Raw genomic sequence first — 14,294 nt, forward strand, 5'->3', positions numbered from 1 at the left:
AATAACAACAACCAGAGATCGGCTATAACAACTACAATTACTCTCCTCTATTTATTGTTTAATAGTTAGTGTGTAAGTGAATGACTGAATGAATGACTGACTGAGTGAGTGAGTGCATGTCTGTGCTTGTCAAATGTGTGCTAGAGTTATGTGCAGTAATTATATGCAATTGCCTGGCATTCAAGTAACAGCGGTTTGACAATTGTGACAGGTCACGTGAGATTTAATTTAACAAAAATTTACAACCCAAAAAGAAAAAATAAAATACAAAAAATTATTCATAATAAAAATCTCAAGAAAATAAAGTAATTAAAAAATAATTTTAAAAAAATATTAAAAAGAAAAATCCAAGTGCAAGTGTTATTTAAAAAATTTATAAAAAATAACCTCAATGTTTTGCTAAATTTTAAAGAATTAACAAAAAAATAAGAAGCTGTTAGTAAAAAAAAAATAGAAAAATAAAGTTCCCATAATTTGGCCCATTTTTGGTGTATTATGGAAAGTAACGCCTTTGGCAGCAGTCATATACCTTCACAAGCATTGGTTGTTTTATCGGAGGCTGCTTCCGGTTTGCATGAGGCCTTAAGAGGCCAACGTCCATTTCCCTCTAGGGTAAGTGTTTTTCTCTAATTCTTGCAAATAGTACCTATGTACATATTTGCAATAATTACCGTCGGCCGTTATATGTTTATATGTGAAGTAGTATTATTTCTGGGCATTTGTTTTTCTTTTATTTCTTCTAGGTGTAAAACAAAGCCCCCACTACAAACAAACAAACACTTTCCAAAATGTATCCTAATTTTTTAACAGCAAATCAAGTAGGTTATTTTTGCATTTTGTATATTAATTAAGGTTCCTTACTACCCACCATTACCTCTAAAAATAACTCAATATTAACGTTACCGTTATAATCGAAAAACCGTTAACGCTAAATTATATTTACTCTTATTATATAACTATTCTTAAATTATAATAAAAATCAAAGATGTTTACCATTATCGCTAAGCTAAAGAAAAAAATCAATACCTTTGAAAAAATTGTGAAAACCGTTACCGCTACAATAAAAATTATCGTTACTGCTAAAATATCGTTAATATTATTTATTAAAAAAATGTTAAATTGTAAAAATAAAAACCAAAATTGTCTACCGTTATCTCTAAACTACCAAACAAATTAAAAGTAACGGTTTTTAGTTTGATGTTAAATTTCAACATTTTCTTTTGAAATTATTGAGTTTTTTTGAAATCTTTAAACCTTAAAATGTAATAAAAATAGAATACCACATTTGTAAAAACAATTTTAATTTTTGAAAATTTTTATTACCGAAATAAGCCAAAATAACCTTAATTCAAAATAAGAGTTTCCGTTACATTTCTAAAGTTTCGAAATGTCTGCCAAAATTTATAGAAATGTAAGAATTGCGTTTACTGAAATCCATAACAATTTTAGTTAGATCGAAATTATCGTTATCGCTTAAATACCGTTACCGAAATAACTGCTAAATTAGCGTTATCGTTACTTTTAACCGATTCGAATTTGTAGCCAACCTTGATATTCATTTTCTTTATTTCTAAATAGCTAATTAGCAGCAATGCCAGAAGATGTAATTGAAAAAAAATTATAAATTTTTCTTTGTTTAAAACTTTTATATGTATGTAAACTTATAAAGAAATGTAAGAAATACAGTGAGCCTCAAAAGTGAGTAAACGCAAAAAATTATTTGAGTTTTTTAAGATAATGAAAATCCTAAAATCTATTCATCGATCAAAATTTAAAAGTTTCGGTTTGTTGGAGATTGGGTTGAATAATAGATTCGTTTCTGAAAAACAAAGATTTTAGTGGGACTATAATGATTTTCATGATCATAAAAAAATTGAAAAATTCACTCACTTTTGAGGCTGTGTGTATATCAAACGTCCTGTAAATATCATAGCGAAAGACCTAAAACTGACACAAACTACCGTCGGAAAAGTATGAATAAGTATTTTGAATATTCTCAATACAACGGAAGGAAACTTTAAATACTAAAAACGGTTCAATGTTGCAAATTTTGAAATCAACAGTTTTTCAAATCATACTCTGAAACATCCTTGGACTATTATCAATTTAGAAGCAAACGTTACTCCTAATAAAGAAATTTATGATTTCTGGATTCAGACAAATCCTTTCGCAGTCTTCTTCTTAGACTTCAAACGATGATTCTCCAGCGAAGACATTTGAAAGTAGCTCAAACCTTCGGACATCATATCCAAGTTCATAGTTTTCATGAAGCTTATTTCTTTGCAATCGTAGTGGATATCAAATAAAACCAGTTCAAGCTTGCAAATTTTGGAATGAACATTTGTTCAAATCATACTCTGAAACATCCTTGGACTATTATCACTATAGAACCAAACGTTACTCCTAATAAAGAATCTTATGATTTCTGGATTCAGACATTTCCTTTCAAAGTCTTCTCATAGACTTCAAACGATGATTCTCCAGCGAGGGATAGCGACAGAGTAGATGAAGCTCAAACCTTCTGACTTCAGAACCAAGTTCACAGCTTCCATGACGCTGATTTCCAGTTCAAGGTTGCAAATTTTGGAATGAACATTTTTTCAAATCATACTATGAAACATCCATGGAATATTATCAATTTAGAACCAAACGTTACTTCTAATAAAGAAACTTATGATTTCTAGATTCAGACATATCCGAAGTCTTCTCATAGTCTTCAAACGATGATTCTTCAGCAACAGATAGCGACAAAGGAGATGAATGATGGTAGACATTTGAGAGTAGCTCAAACCTTCTGACAGCAAATCCAAATTCACAGCTTCCATGATGCTTTTTTCTTTACAATCGTGGATACCAAATAAATACCAGTTCAAGATTTACTATGAAACATCCATGGTCTATTATCACTATAGAACCAAACGTAAGTCCTAATAAAGAATCATATGATTTCTAGATTCAGACATATCCGAAGTCTTCTCATAGTCTTCAAACGATGATTCTCCAGCGATGGATAGCGACAGAGGAGATGAAGACATTTGAATGTAGCTCAAATCTTCTGACTTCGGATCCAAGTTCACAGCTTCCATGAAGCTTATTTCTTTGAAATCGTAGTGGATAGCAAATAAATACCAGTGGATCTGCCTTGGCTAAGTCTCGCATACACGGTTGGATCTTGGAAAAGGAATGGTAAATACATTGCTGCTCCCTTAATAGCCAACAAATCGGTTTTAAGAATGCTACATTTATTCATCAGCCTAAATGACACCTTATCTCGAAGTCCTCAATGTAGATACCATAGCCAACTTCCTTCTGTTCCACTCCTTGAGGAAGAGGAGAGTTCTTCTTTGAGTATCTGTGCATACACAGTTGGATCTAAGTAGAGAGGAAAGCGAAGGAGTTGAGGAAGGAGTATGGTATCTACATTGAGGAATTCGGAATCAGGTGTCATTAAGGCTGATCCCTGACGTAGTATTTCATGTCATTCGAGATAGCGAAGTTAAAACTTATCGATATATACAGCCCAATTATGAATAAAAATTCCCTGGGAACAAACTCTTTTTTATTCATAATTGGGCTGATAGTCGATATCCTATTTTAACTCGACCTGTTTGCTGCTCTCTTAACAGCCAATAACTCGGTTTAAAGAATACTACATTTATTCGTCAGCCTGAATGACACCTGATCCCGAATTCCTCAATCTGGATACCATAGTCAACTCCCTCCCCTTTTACTCCACTTAGATCCAACTGTGTATGTACAGATGCTCAACGAGGAAGATACACTCCTCTTCCTCAAGGAGTGGAAACGGAAAGAGTTGACTATGTTATCTTAAGGAATTCCTTAATGTAGACACCATAGTCAACTCCTTTCCTCTTTTCTTAGATCCAACCGTGTATGCACAGATGCTCAACGAGGATCTTTCCTCTCCTTCTTGAGGAAGAGAAGAGTATCTTCCTCGTTGAACCCGAAGAAACTAGATAGGTTTTCATTGTCAGTTCATATCCGCCCCAGACACTTTCTAGAATTTTTATTTACATCACAGAAAAACATGTCTTTAGCGTCGGAGGCTAAACTTCATTTAATATTTGCGCTTTAAATTGAACTATTTCAATATGTTTTTAGCTGACAGTTCTTCAAAGTCGATAGAAAAGTGAGTCAAAATAATTTGTATGGAAATCAATTCGAAGTTATAATAAAACTGATTGTATGCTGTTTTATCTGATGGTTTTACTATTTTCCAATATTTTGTTTACATTTTGTATTAAACATTTTCAAAACTAGTTAAAAACTAACAAGGAAATTTTCTACAGAACTGTTCCTCTTGACATCGAGGATCAGGCTGTACATAATTTCAGTCTTTCCGACTCAATCAAAAGTTTTGGATATATTTACATCGAAATAAACCTTACGAGCCGTCGGAATTAATGCTAACTTATTCGGACAGAGTATTATAGATTTTGTTTTTAATTTTGGCACAATTTCAAATAAGCATACGCTTTAAGTTAATTATGAAATTGTAAATTGAAGGATAATCTTAAATCCCTTGACGTTTTTGATAAATCACTTGTACACGCCTCAGTGTGAATGGAATGGTTAAGCCCCAACTATAATATGCATACACTAGCTTAAGTCAGCTTAAGCAACTGTGCGAATACATATAAAATATATGTGACAAACTATAATGTACTAAAGAGAGTTTCGTCAAGTTTCGTCGATAAACCTTTTGGCAAAACAAGTTGTTGAAGTTGCGATTGCGAAGGAAGAACAGAGTCGAAGTTTCACAGTATCCAAAGTCTCAAAATAAGCAAAAGTTTCAATAATGCAAGGAATAATTATATGTGTTCTTGGAACCCTATTAGTTTTATTAGAAATCTATATTGGTACAAACAAGTTTGCAGGGATCTCAACACTACTTTGGACACTTCTGAGACACTGAGTGATCTTTACATATCCATAATCTAAGATGACTTTCTATCTAAACAAATACCTCTCATTTTGTACAATTGGAATATTGTGTCTCCACGAACAAATTGGATTTTCCAAGATCGATTTAAGAAACTCAAAAACTTTGGGCACTGCAGAGAGCCAGTGGAGTGTAGATCCCACTCTAAGAATGATTACTTTTCTACGAACAAATATTCCACATATTTTACAATGGGAATATTCGAAATCCATCTATTAAGGAGTGAGATCGAAAAATTCTTAACACACGTTTTTCATTACATTTTTTAACCCAAGTATTATTTGAATTTTTTTTTGATCAAGTTACCTTTGAAAAACATGTCAGTTATTATGTGTAATGTCAATTATATTAATTTTTTTGTTAATCTGATTAAAATGAGTGACCAGAAAAAAGTGCGTACTGAAATTATTAAATATTTTCAACAAAACCCAACTTGGTCTTACAAAAAGTTGGCCAAGCATACAAAGGTCTGCCGTCAAACTGTTTCCAATGTTATTAAACAGTACCGGGAGAACTTGTCAGTTGATAGAAAACCTGGTTCAGGTAGAAGGAATGGTCCACATGATGTTTCTAAAGCCAAAAAAATAGAACGCATTTTCAAAAGAGCTCCCAACACATCCGGTAGGAAAGCAGCCCGGTTAGCTCAGTGCTCGGACTATTTGGTACGAAAAGTTAAAGCTAATGCAGGTTTAAAAACATACAAGGCTCAAAAAGTTCCTGACAGGAACGCTACTAAAAATTTAGAGGCCAAAAACAGAGCACGGAAATTGAAGTCAAGTTTTATAAAAAAATATTCTTGCTGCATAATGGATGACGAAACGTATGTTCTGGCAGATTTTTCGCAACTTCCAGGTCAAAAATTTTATGTTGCTGATGCTCGAGGGAATGTTGAAGAAAAGTTTAGGACCCAAAAGCAGACAAAATTTCCCAGAAAGTTCTTGGTATGGCAAGCAATATGCAGTTGCGGCAAAAGAAGCCACTCATTTGTTACAACGGGCTCTATAAATACCAAAATTTACATCAAGGAATGTTTACAAAAAAGGCTGCTTCCATTCATAAGACTTCATAATGTGTCCACTTATTTTTGGCCTGACTTGGCATCCTGTCACTATGGCAAACAAGCCCTTGAGTGGTACAAGAACAATAATGTGGTATTTGTACCAAGAGAGGCAAATCCTCCAAACTGCCCGGAGCTAAGGCCAGTGGAGAGATATTGGGCTCTTGTTAAAAGAGAATTGAAGAGTACAAAAAAGGTGTCCAAAAGTGTGGTAGATTTTAAACGGAGATGGACTACATGTTCGAGCAAAGTGACAGAAAGCACTATAAAAACGTTAATGGAAGGGTTTCCGAAAAAGGTTCAAAATTTCATCACTAGTGATTAAAACTATAAAAATAATTTTTTTTGTAAATTGTAATAATAATTTCAATCAAATAAAAAAAAAATTAAAGCTGTAAGTTTAGTGGTTTCTTTTTTATAAACATATATGTATGTTAAGAATTTTTCGATCTCACTCCTTAAGTTTTATTTTCTAAGATCGGTTTAGCAAACACAGTTAATCTCTTTTATTTCGAACCATCAAAAAATAACCAAAAGTTTCAAATCGTTTTCTTTACCCCATATAACAACTACTAACAGTTATTCTATTTTTTTAGTGTCTCAGTATTTATTTTATTGACAATTTCTAACTGCCTTCCCTCTTTATTAAAAATCTTTTATATATTAAATATAAAAGAATTCCTTAAAAATCTAGCGCGGCTTGTATCAAAAACCTTTCAAAAAAAAAAAGGAAACTTTCAAATAACAGTCTCCACTTAAATACCAAACAGTCAATACAATTTAGTTTGAAAACACAAAAGACTTATAAAATATGTATTGAAAACGAAAACAGTTTGTCTTCAAAGTAACAAACCAACAGCAGCAAAAATCAAACATCATCACACATAAAAATTGACAAAGTTCCAAGGAAAAAAAGAGAAGAGTCAGTCCACATTAAATATTAACATACATATTTATGATAACTCTACAAATTTCACCTTGCGAACAACCATCAATAGAACAACAACTCACAAATTTATTTATGCGCCATAAACTTGTCTTTACTGTTCTTCAAAAAAAAAGAAAGAAACGCAGAAAGCAGTTAAAGATACAACTGTTTTGCTGGCCTCCAAACAATACTTCTGAATCTACTAGTAGTTTGTAGTACTACTGCCGTCGTATTGAATGGATAATATCTTTGTGGTTTTTTGTTTTTGTTTAAGACTTTTTGAATTTAAAATTTCGCGCTTATGGTAGCAGTTTATTTGACCGCAATAAATCAGCACACCCAATGAGGATGGATGCCTGCGATGCTTGCGATCGATTGTTTAGCTAAACTTAAGAAACTTTTAACTTACTTCATACATACTATCATCCAACTACCTATACATGTGACCATAACCCACATTCTTGTTGATTCCTTTTGGTCGAGAGTTAAGCAAATGTATTCTTCTGTATAAATATTGTTTTAACAAAACATCCTAGGAGTGACATTAAACGGTGGGTTTTACTCTCTAAAAAGCAGTTGATCAGAAAAGATCACATTAAATGCTACAAACGCACGCACAATATAAATGGGGGTAAAGTTGTTAGTGGTGTGAAAAACAACGAGTACCCAAGAATGGCTACCCGAAAGTGATCCAATGAATTTGTGTATGCGATTAGAAGAAATGCAAGCTAAAACTGAACCATTCGTTTAGAAAACCACCGAACATTAAACACTCCAACCTTAAGATTGAGATTGTAAAGGAAGTTCAGATGCCAAGTTTCACAGTCTCTGTAAAAATTCTCCTTCAATTTACCAAGAAATACTAATACACTCCATTTACTTTACCTACTTTAAGAATCTCCTCTTAAGTTCGAATCTCAACTCAATTTTTTTTTTTGCAACAACACTGCTAATCGCCAGAAGGAGACTTTAGGTGACCGGAAAAAGTTTTAAACTTTAAGTTTTTCCATTTTCAGAGCCCATATTAGTTCTTCATTGCGCATTTTCTGTATCTCTGTCGATTACTTCCACCGATAAGTTCCCGCTTTCTCGTTTATTCTCCTTGACAACTTCCAAAAAAAAAAAAATTAATGAAGTATGGAGCGGTCAAATCGAATCTAAATGAAGCGATCTTGCCGGCCAAATTCATTGGTAAATAGGATATGGGCGCACAGGACTTTTGTAGGATGTTCGAGGATATTGAGGAACTAGGTACAATGAAACACATTCTGTTTAACCTATTATGCTTTATCAGGGGAATAGGCTGGCTATTTAAGGTAACAGGCCTCTGGGTATCCCAGTCTATACTTATTTCCTATCCTTTTCTTGGACTGGGTTTTCACTTTATCCCTCTTTTTAACACCTTACTTCGTTCTTTTCATTCCAATTTCCTTTCTTCACATCTAGTTCACACTTAGTTATATTTCTAAAGAGTATTACAATGGATTCTATGAGTCTCCGAGTGGAAATGTACTATAGTACCCATCCCTTCAAATCTATCCAAAGCCTAATGATGCCTTTCGGTAAATGGTGAATTATACCTTCGGGAATGTAAATTTTATTTGTTTACATTACCTTCCAGCTGTAAATGATCCTCGACGTTCATGGTAAATTTCAATCAACTACTTCGCGGATGTTCAGGAGAGCAAGTACTCCAAGTACTTCCAATGTTTGTGGCTTTAAAAAACCCCAAAGTATGAAGTATGGAGTTTTCAAATCAAGCAATCTTGCCAGGCAATTCAAATATCATAAACATGGCTTTAACGAATCGTAACCGGAGATTCAAAAGGAGATTTTTGGTGAACCGGGATAGCTACCTTTAAATTATCCATAGTCGCGAGAGGAACAAATTTACCGTCAATCCTAATTCAATTGTTTGTTGCAATAAAAACTTCAGATCATGGTTTTGTAAAGCTCACTTGTCACTGTAGCCTTGTTACCCAAGGGGGTGAGGGTCTCCAAAATAAGACCCAATGATGCCTTCCATACTTCATTCTTTGGGTTTTTTTTGAAGCCACAGACTTTGGAAGTACTTGCTCTATAGAACCTCCATAAATGGTGAATGATATCTTACATTCATTACATTTACATTACCTTCCAAATGCAAATAAGCCTGGATGTTCATGGTAAATTTCAAGCAACTAAGTCGCGGAGGTTCAGGAGAGCTAGTACTCCAGGTTCTTGAGTAGCAGAGGGTTTTAAGCCTTGTCTATGTGCAATCGTTATCTGTTTACTTTACTAATATCCAAACATAACTAACAGTTGCCAACATTTCCAAAAGATATGGCATCTTAAGAAAGGGTATTACATTTAGGGTCACCTTGTAAATAGCCGGAATTAATTCAGAGATTTCTCAGTAGGTTCGGATCTAGCTGATGTATTAAGGAAGTGACCCAAGATTTGAAGTGGAAGACTTGATTTGAAAAGGAAAATTTCCTTTTTCTTCGCTCACCGAGTCAAAGTAGCCGTGTTATCCTAGAGCTCCTTGAAAATACGGCTACATGATACCTAAGCAGTAAATGGATCATGATATTTTTGGGTAAATGCTCTGATTTTGAGCGAATTTTATTTGTCAGCGTATTCATCCAGTTGCTAATGAACCTCGTTCGTCGCTCTTGATAAATTCCAACTTCAAATCTCCAAACAAACAAGACTTTAGACGATCTAGATCCTTCAGTATGACCTTTGTCGGGGAAGCTATATGTACAGTTGCATTGGCACTGTAAATCGGCAAAATTAGACTTAAGAGGACTCGGAAACTTATGCTTTATATTGGCCATCGTCATATTCGAACCATTTGTCTTTCAATTCCAATCCAGAGTATTCGTTTTACCCAAGCAGTCCTCGAGAATAAGGCTCCTTAGATTAAATGCAGTGAATTTCCGCAAATTACATTTGTTTCTGTATCCTTCCTGATGCAAATGAGCCTCGACGCTCAAGATAAATTTCAACCGAACTTCTTGCAATGTGATGTTTAGGTTCAGGAGAGCAAGTATTCCATGTTTGTGAACAAGAGAGCGTTCATGACAACAGGAACGATCAACGATAGGCTGATACATTTTGGGACACCTTGTAATATCTTGAAATCATTTATAGATTTTCAGTAGGCTCTGATCTGACAATAAAGTGTTTAAGAACTGGGAATATGCTTTTAATAAAGTTTTTTAAATGAAAGACTTGACTTAATTAACTTTCTTTCTGCTGACTTTGAATCCGATAATGATTCCCACAAGTTATTAGACACTGTGGCAATTGAATCAAGGTTGTATTAACTAGGAATTATTGATTCTGGGGTCTTATTGGTAAAGAACTTTATATTGCAGAGAATTTCAATCCTTAAATTTTACAAAATAATAATTGATTTGGTTTAAGTGTGATATAAATGAATTTAGATAATATTAGGCAGTTTATTTTGCTTTTTACACTTTTTAAATGTCTAACTCAACTAATTAAAATAACGATACATTAGTAAGGCAAGATTGGTCATGAGAACTCATTGGTAGGGAACTTTTCATTGCAGAGAACTTTTAGTGGATGGATTATGTTACAAAATAATATTTGTTTGGGTTATGTTCCTGTTCCTGTTGCTTTGGGTTGTTGTCTAGAATCCTTTAGCCACAAAACAAGTTCAGATATGTTGGAAGAAGGATTTTATCCGGTTTGTGGTACAAAAGATCCCTAATAAAACAAAATTTGACTCTCCAAATCCAAGATTTCTATATAAATTCCATTTATTTACAATTCATTATTGTTTTTTTAAAGTGAAAAATCTACAACTCCCTTTCAACTTCCCTGATACTCGATAACCTGCCTGCAAATCTCCATCACTAACCCGCCTCTATTGTGTGTAGATTTTGTTCTGATCTTGACAATTTATGATAGTGTGCTAAAGTTTTCAATCGAATATGTGTGATTGTTCTTTTTTTTTTTTCTTCAAAAAAATAAAAAAAACTTTGGCACATTCATTCTTAAAATTTAGTTCTTTTTTTCTTTTCTCTCTCTTATTTTTATGATGCGTCTTAAGCGCGAAGCGTCTTTATAGCGAGTGGTTTGGTCTGTCATCATAAAACATGATCAATGATCATGACGCTGATGCTACAAATGATGAAAAATATTTGCTGAACAAAGAAATACAAAAATATATAAATAAATAAATGTTCATATGGGTAAATATGTTAAACAAGGCATCAACAATATGTCTTGAAAGTGTAGATACAACAAAAAGATTGTCTTTCACCATTAAATGTTGGTATAAAGCTGTTGTTGGTTTAATCACAAAGTTTAATGTGATCTTGTTAAACTACCAATTAAATATTTAATAACTGAAAAAATAACACTTTAAATTGACAGCAGAGTAGGTTGGCTTCACGCCCTGTTTTTTTCTGTTATAAAGTGTTAAAAACAATTAAAAATATTATAAAGTTGTTAACGTTGTTAAGTATTTATGTTTGTTTCTTCCAGTTGCTTTTCTCGTTTACTTGTTAATTTATTATTAACTTGATGAGGATCTTTTTAAAACAGTAGTAGTTTTGTAAACTGGTTTCATTATCATGACAACGCTGCTGCTTCTGTTTGTTTACATGGTGGCAATAAAACTGGCAATACCAAAAAAACAACAACAGCTAATCTAAGAAGAAAAAAACATGGCTTATTGCTGCTTGTAAAATGGTTGCTGATTATAAAATCATTCACGGACGTTAGGCCATTAATAAAAACAAAAAATCCTACACCAGCAGTGGCAACAACATCGACCAATAAACCAAATATACAGTTACAAATGTTGCATATTGCACATTATAAATTAGTTGTTGTTATAATTCAGTTGCACGATGCAGTTATTTTCCTCATTAATCAATAAATCAGTTTTGCGGTTGCAAAAAAATTCATACAAATTAAGCAACATTTTATGCTTTTAATTGCTCTAGATTTTTTCAAGCTGTTTACACTAGTAGTGAATTGTATTACAGTTAAGTAGATATAAACAATTTAGTGTAAAGTCATAGTTTTGTTATGGTCTACCAAAGGAAAAAATAATATTATTTTACTAAGTTATGAAGCATTTTAAATTTTGTATTGTAATTAAGAATATATTCTTAAACAAATTTACTAATTACCAAGCTATCACAAATACTCATGTGCTTTCGTATAAAAAATAAAGAAAATTTTGTTTTCACAAAAAATTTGTTAACAAACACAGGCCTGTTGGCATGCTAGCCAACGATATTAAACTTATTAGCTATTTAGCATTAAAGTTTGAAGGGTTTTAAAAAAGAAACACTTTAAATATTAAAAATCACTAAGAAAATAACAGATTTAGAAGGAAAAATGTAAATTAAATCAAAATTAATATTAATCATACGTACTGAAGAGCTAAAAATATAAAATTTAGAAAAATCTTGAAATTTGCCTTAAATTGCAGGAAACAACTTAAGAACTGTGTTAAACGTATTGAATGACATATTATTTAACATAAGTTTTAACAAGTTTTTAAATAAAACAATATTTAAAATAAAATTTAAAAATGGCTCTCCTTAAATTTTGTTAAAAACACAACCGTTTTGCAGCCAAAATTACTATTTTTTAAATCATGTGGTATTTAGTTTTAAACACTTGATAGTTTTAAACAAGAAACACTTTAAATTTGCAATATAGCTGAGAAAATAACAAATTTATAAGGAAAATTGTAAATTAAGTCAAAATTAATATTAATCATACGTAGTGTACAACAAAATACATAAAATTAAAAAATCCTTGAAGTTTGCCTTAAATTGAAAGAAAAACTTAATAACTGTGTTAACCACGTAGAATATTAAATTATTTGTCATAAGTTTTAACATATTAAATGAAATCTTAATTTTTTAAAAATCAAAATAATTTTTCATAAAATTTTTTTCATATTTATTCAATTAAAATTTTTTGTTAGAAAACTATATTTCGATAAAAGTTTTAAAAATGTTAAATTAAAGCTTAAAGTGTGTAGTTTTGAAAAATTGGAAAATTTTTAAAACTATAAAATTACTTTTTTATTGAATATGTAAAAAGGATTTAATAAACATGTAAATTATTTTATTTATAAAATGGCTTTTTTATTAAATATGTAAAAAGGATTTAATAAACATGTAAATTATTTTAAGTTTCCAAATAAATATTTTCTGTTAGAAAAATATATTTCCCAAATAACTTTAAATATTATAAATTAAAGCTTACAGTGTGTAGTTTTTAAAACTAGTAAAATCTTTAAAATACCTAAAGAAAATATTTTTAAAATTTTGCATTTCAAACAATCTGTAAAGTTTTTACCAAAAATTTATTTTCAATCTAAATTTTTTATTAGAAAACTATATTTTGATATATTTTATAAAAATGTTAAATTTAAGCTTAAAGTGTGTACTTTTGAAAAATAGTAAAAATTTTGCAACTCTTTTAAAAAAAATGTTAAAATTTTAAAAATAACTTTTTGCACAACTTTATTTTCGATTAAATTGTTTTCAATAAATTCTTTAAAAATTTTAAATTATTGCTGAAAGTGTGTTGTTTTAAAAAATAGTAAACTTTTTTTAATTATAAAAGAATTTTTTGTTTTACAATTTTAAAAGTAAATTTTTAATTAGGCTTAAGTTCATTTTTATTATAATTTATTTGTAATAATTCAAAGAATACTAAAATTTTAGACAATTGGCAAATTGGCAAATTGGAATGCATTTTCTACCCTGTCAAGGGCGTCATCAACAATCTTCATTGTCAAGGTCTATTTGTAAGAAAAAAGATTTTAAATATTCTATATTAATGTTTATAGTGTTTAGTTTCGAAAAATATTAAAGTTTTTAAAACTCTATATGAAAATATTTGAAATTTTGGATAATATACAAACTTCAAATTTTTAACATTATATTTTTAAAAAGAAAATTAAATTTCAATTAAATTTTTTGTGAGAAAACTATATTTCAATAAATTTTTCAAACATTTTAAATAAAAGCATGTTAAAAAAATATTGAAATTTTTCAAACCGTCAATTTAAATAAGTCTTAGTTTGCAATTAAATTTTTTTTTAGAAAAATATATTTCCACAAATTTTAAAAATATTTTACATTAAAGCTTAAAGTTTATAGTTTTGAAAACTAGTAACATTTTAAAAATTCGAAAAGAAAATATTTGAAATTTTGGGAAAATGTTTAACTTCATTTTGTAAAAAAAAATTAATTTACCATTCAATTTTTTTTATAAGAAAATTATGTTTGTTTAATTTAAAAAAGTTTAAAGTGTAAAGTTTTCAAAAAATAGTAAAAGTTTGAAAGCTGTCAAAGAAA

General features: G+C 30.8%; 1 protein-coding gene across 5 annotated transcripts in view; it reads left to right on the forward strand.

The window, feature by feature from the left end:
- The first annotated feature begins 412 nt into the window (after positions 1 to 412).
- Positions 413 to 14,294, forward strand: part of tey (teyrha-meyrha) — a 31,589-nt gene continuing 17,707 nt past the window's right edge. For 3 of the 5 annotated variants that reach the window (XM_065505340.1, XM_065505344.1, XM_065505345.1), the window contains exon 1: positions 414 to 612. In XM_065505340.1, coding sequence (XP_065361412.1) covers positions 496 to 612 — 117 coding nt within the window. In that variant the 5' untranslated portion in view covers positions 414 to 495. Of the gene's footprint in view, positions 613 to 754; positions 819 to 14,294 lie in introns of those variants that run through there. The other 2 variants (XM_065505342.1, XM_065505343.1) reach the window with 2 other exon arrangements.

This window comes from Calliphora vicina, chromosome 3 (assembly GCF_958450345.1).
Source record: "Calliphora vicina chromosome 3, idCalVici1.1, whole genome shotgun sequence".
Classification (NCBI taxonomy): domain Eukaryota; kingdom Metazoa; phylum Arthropoda; class Insecta; order Diptera; family Calliphoridae; genus Calliphora; species Calliphora vicina.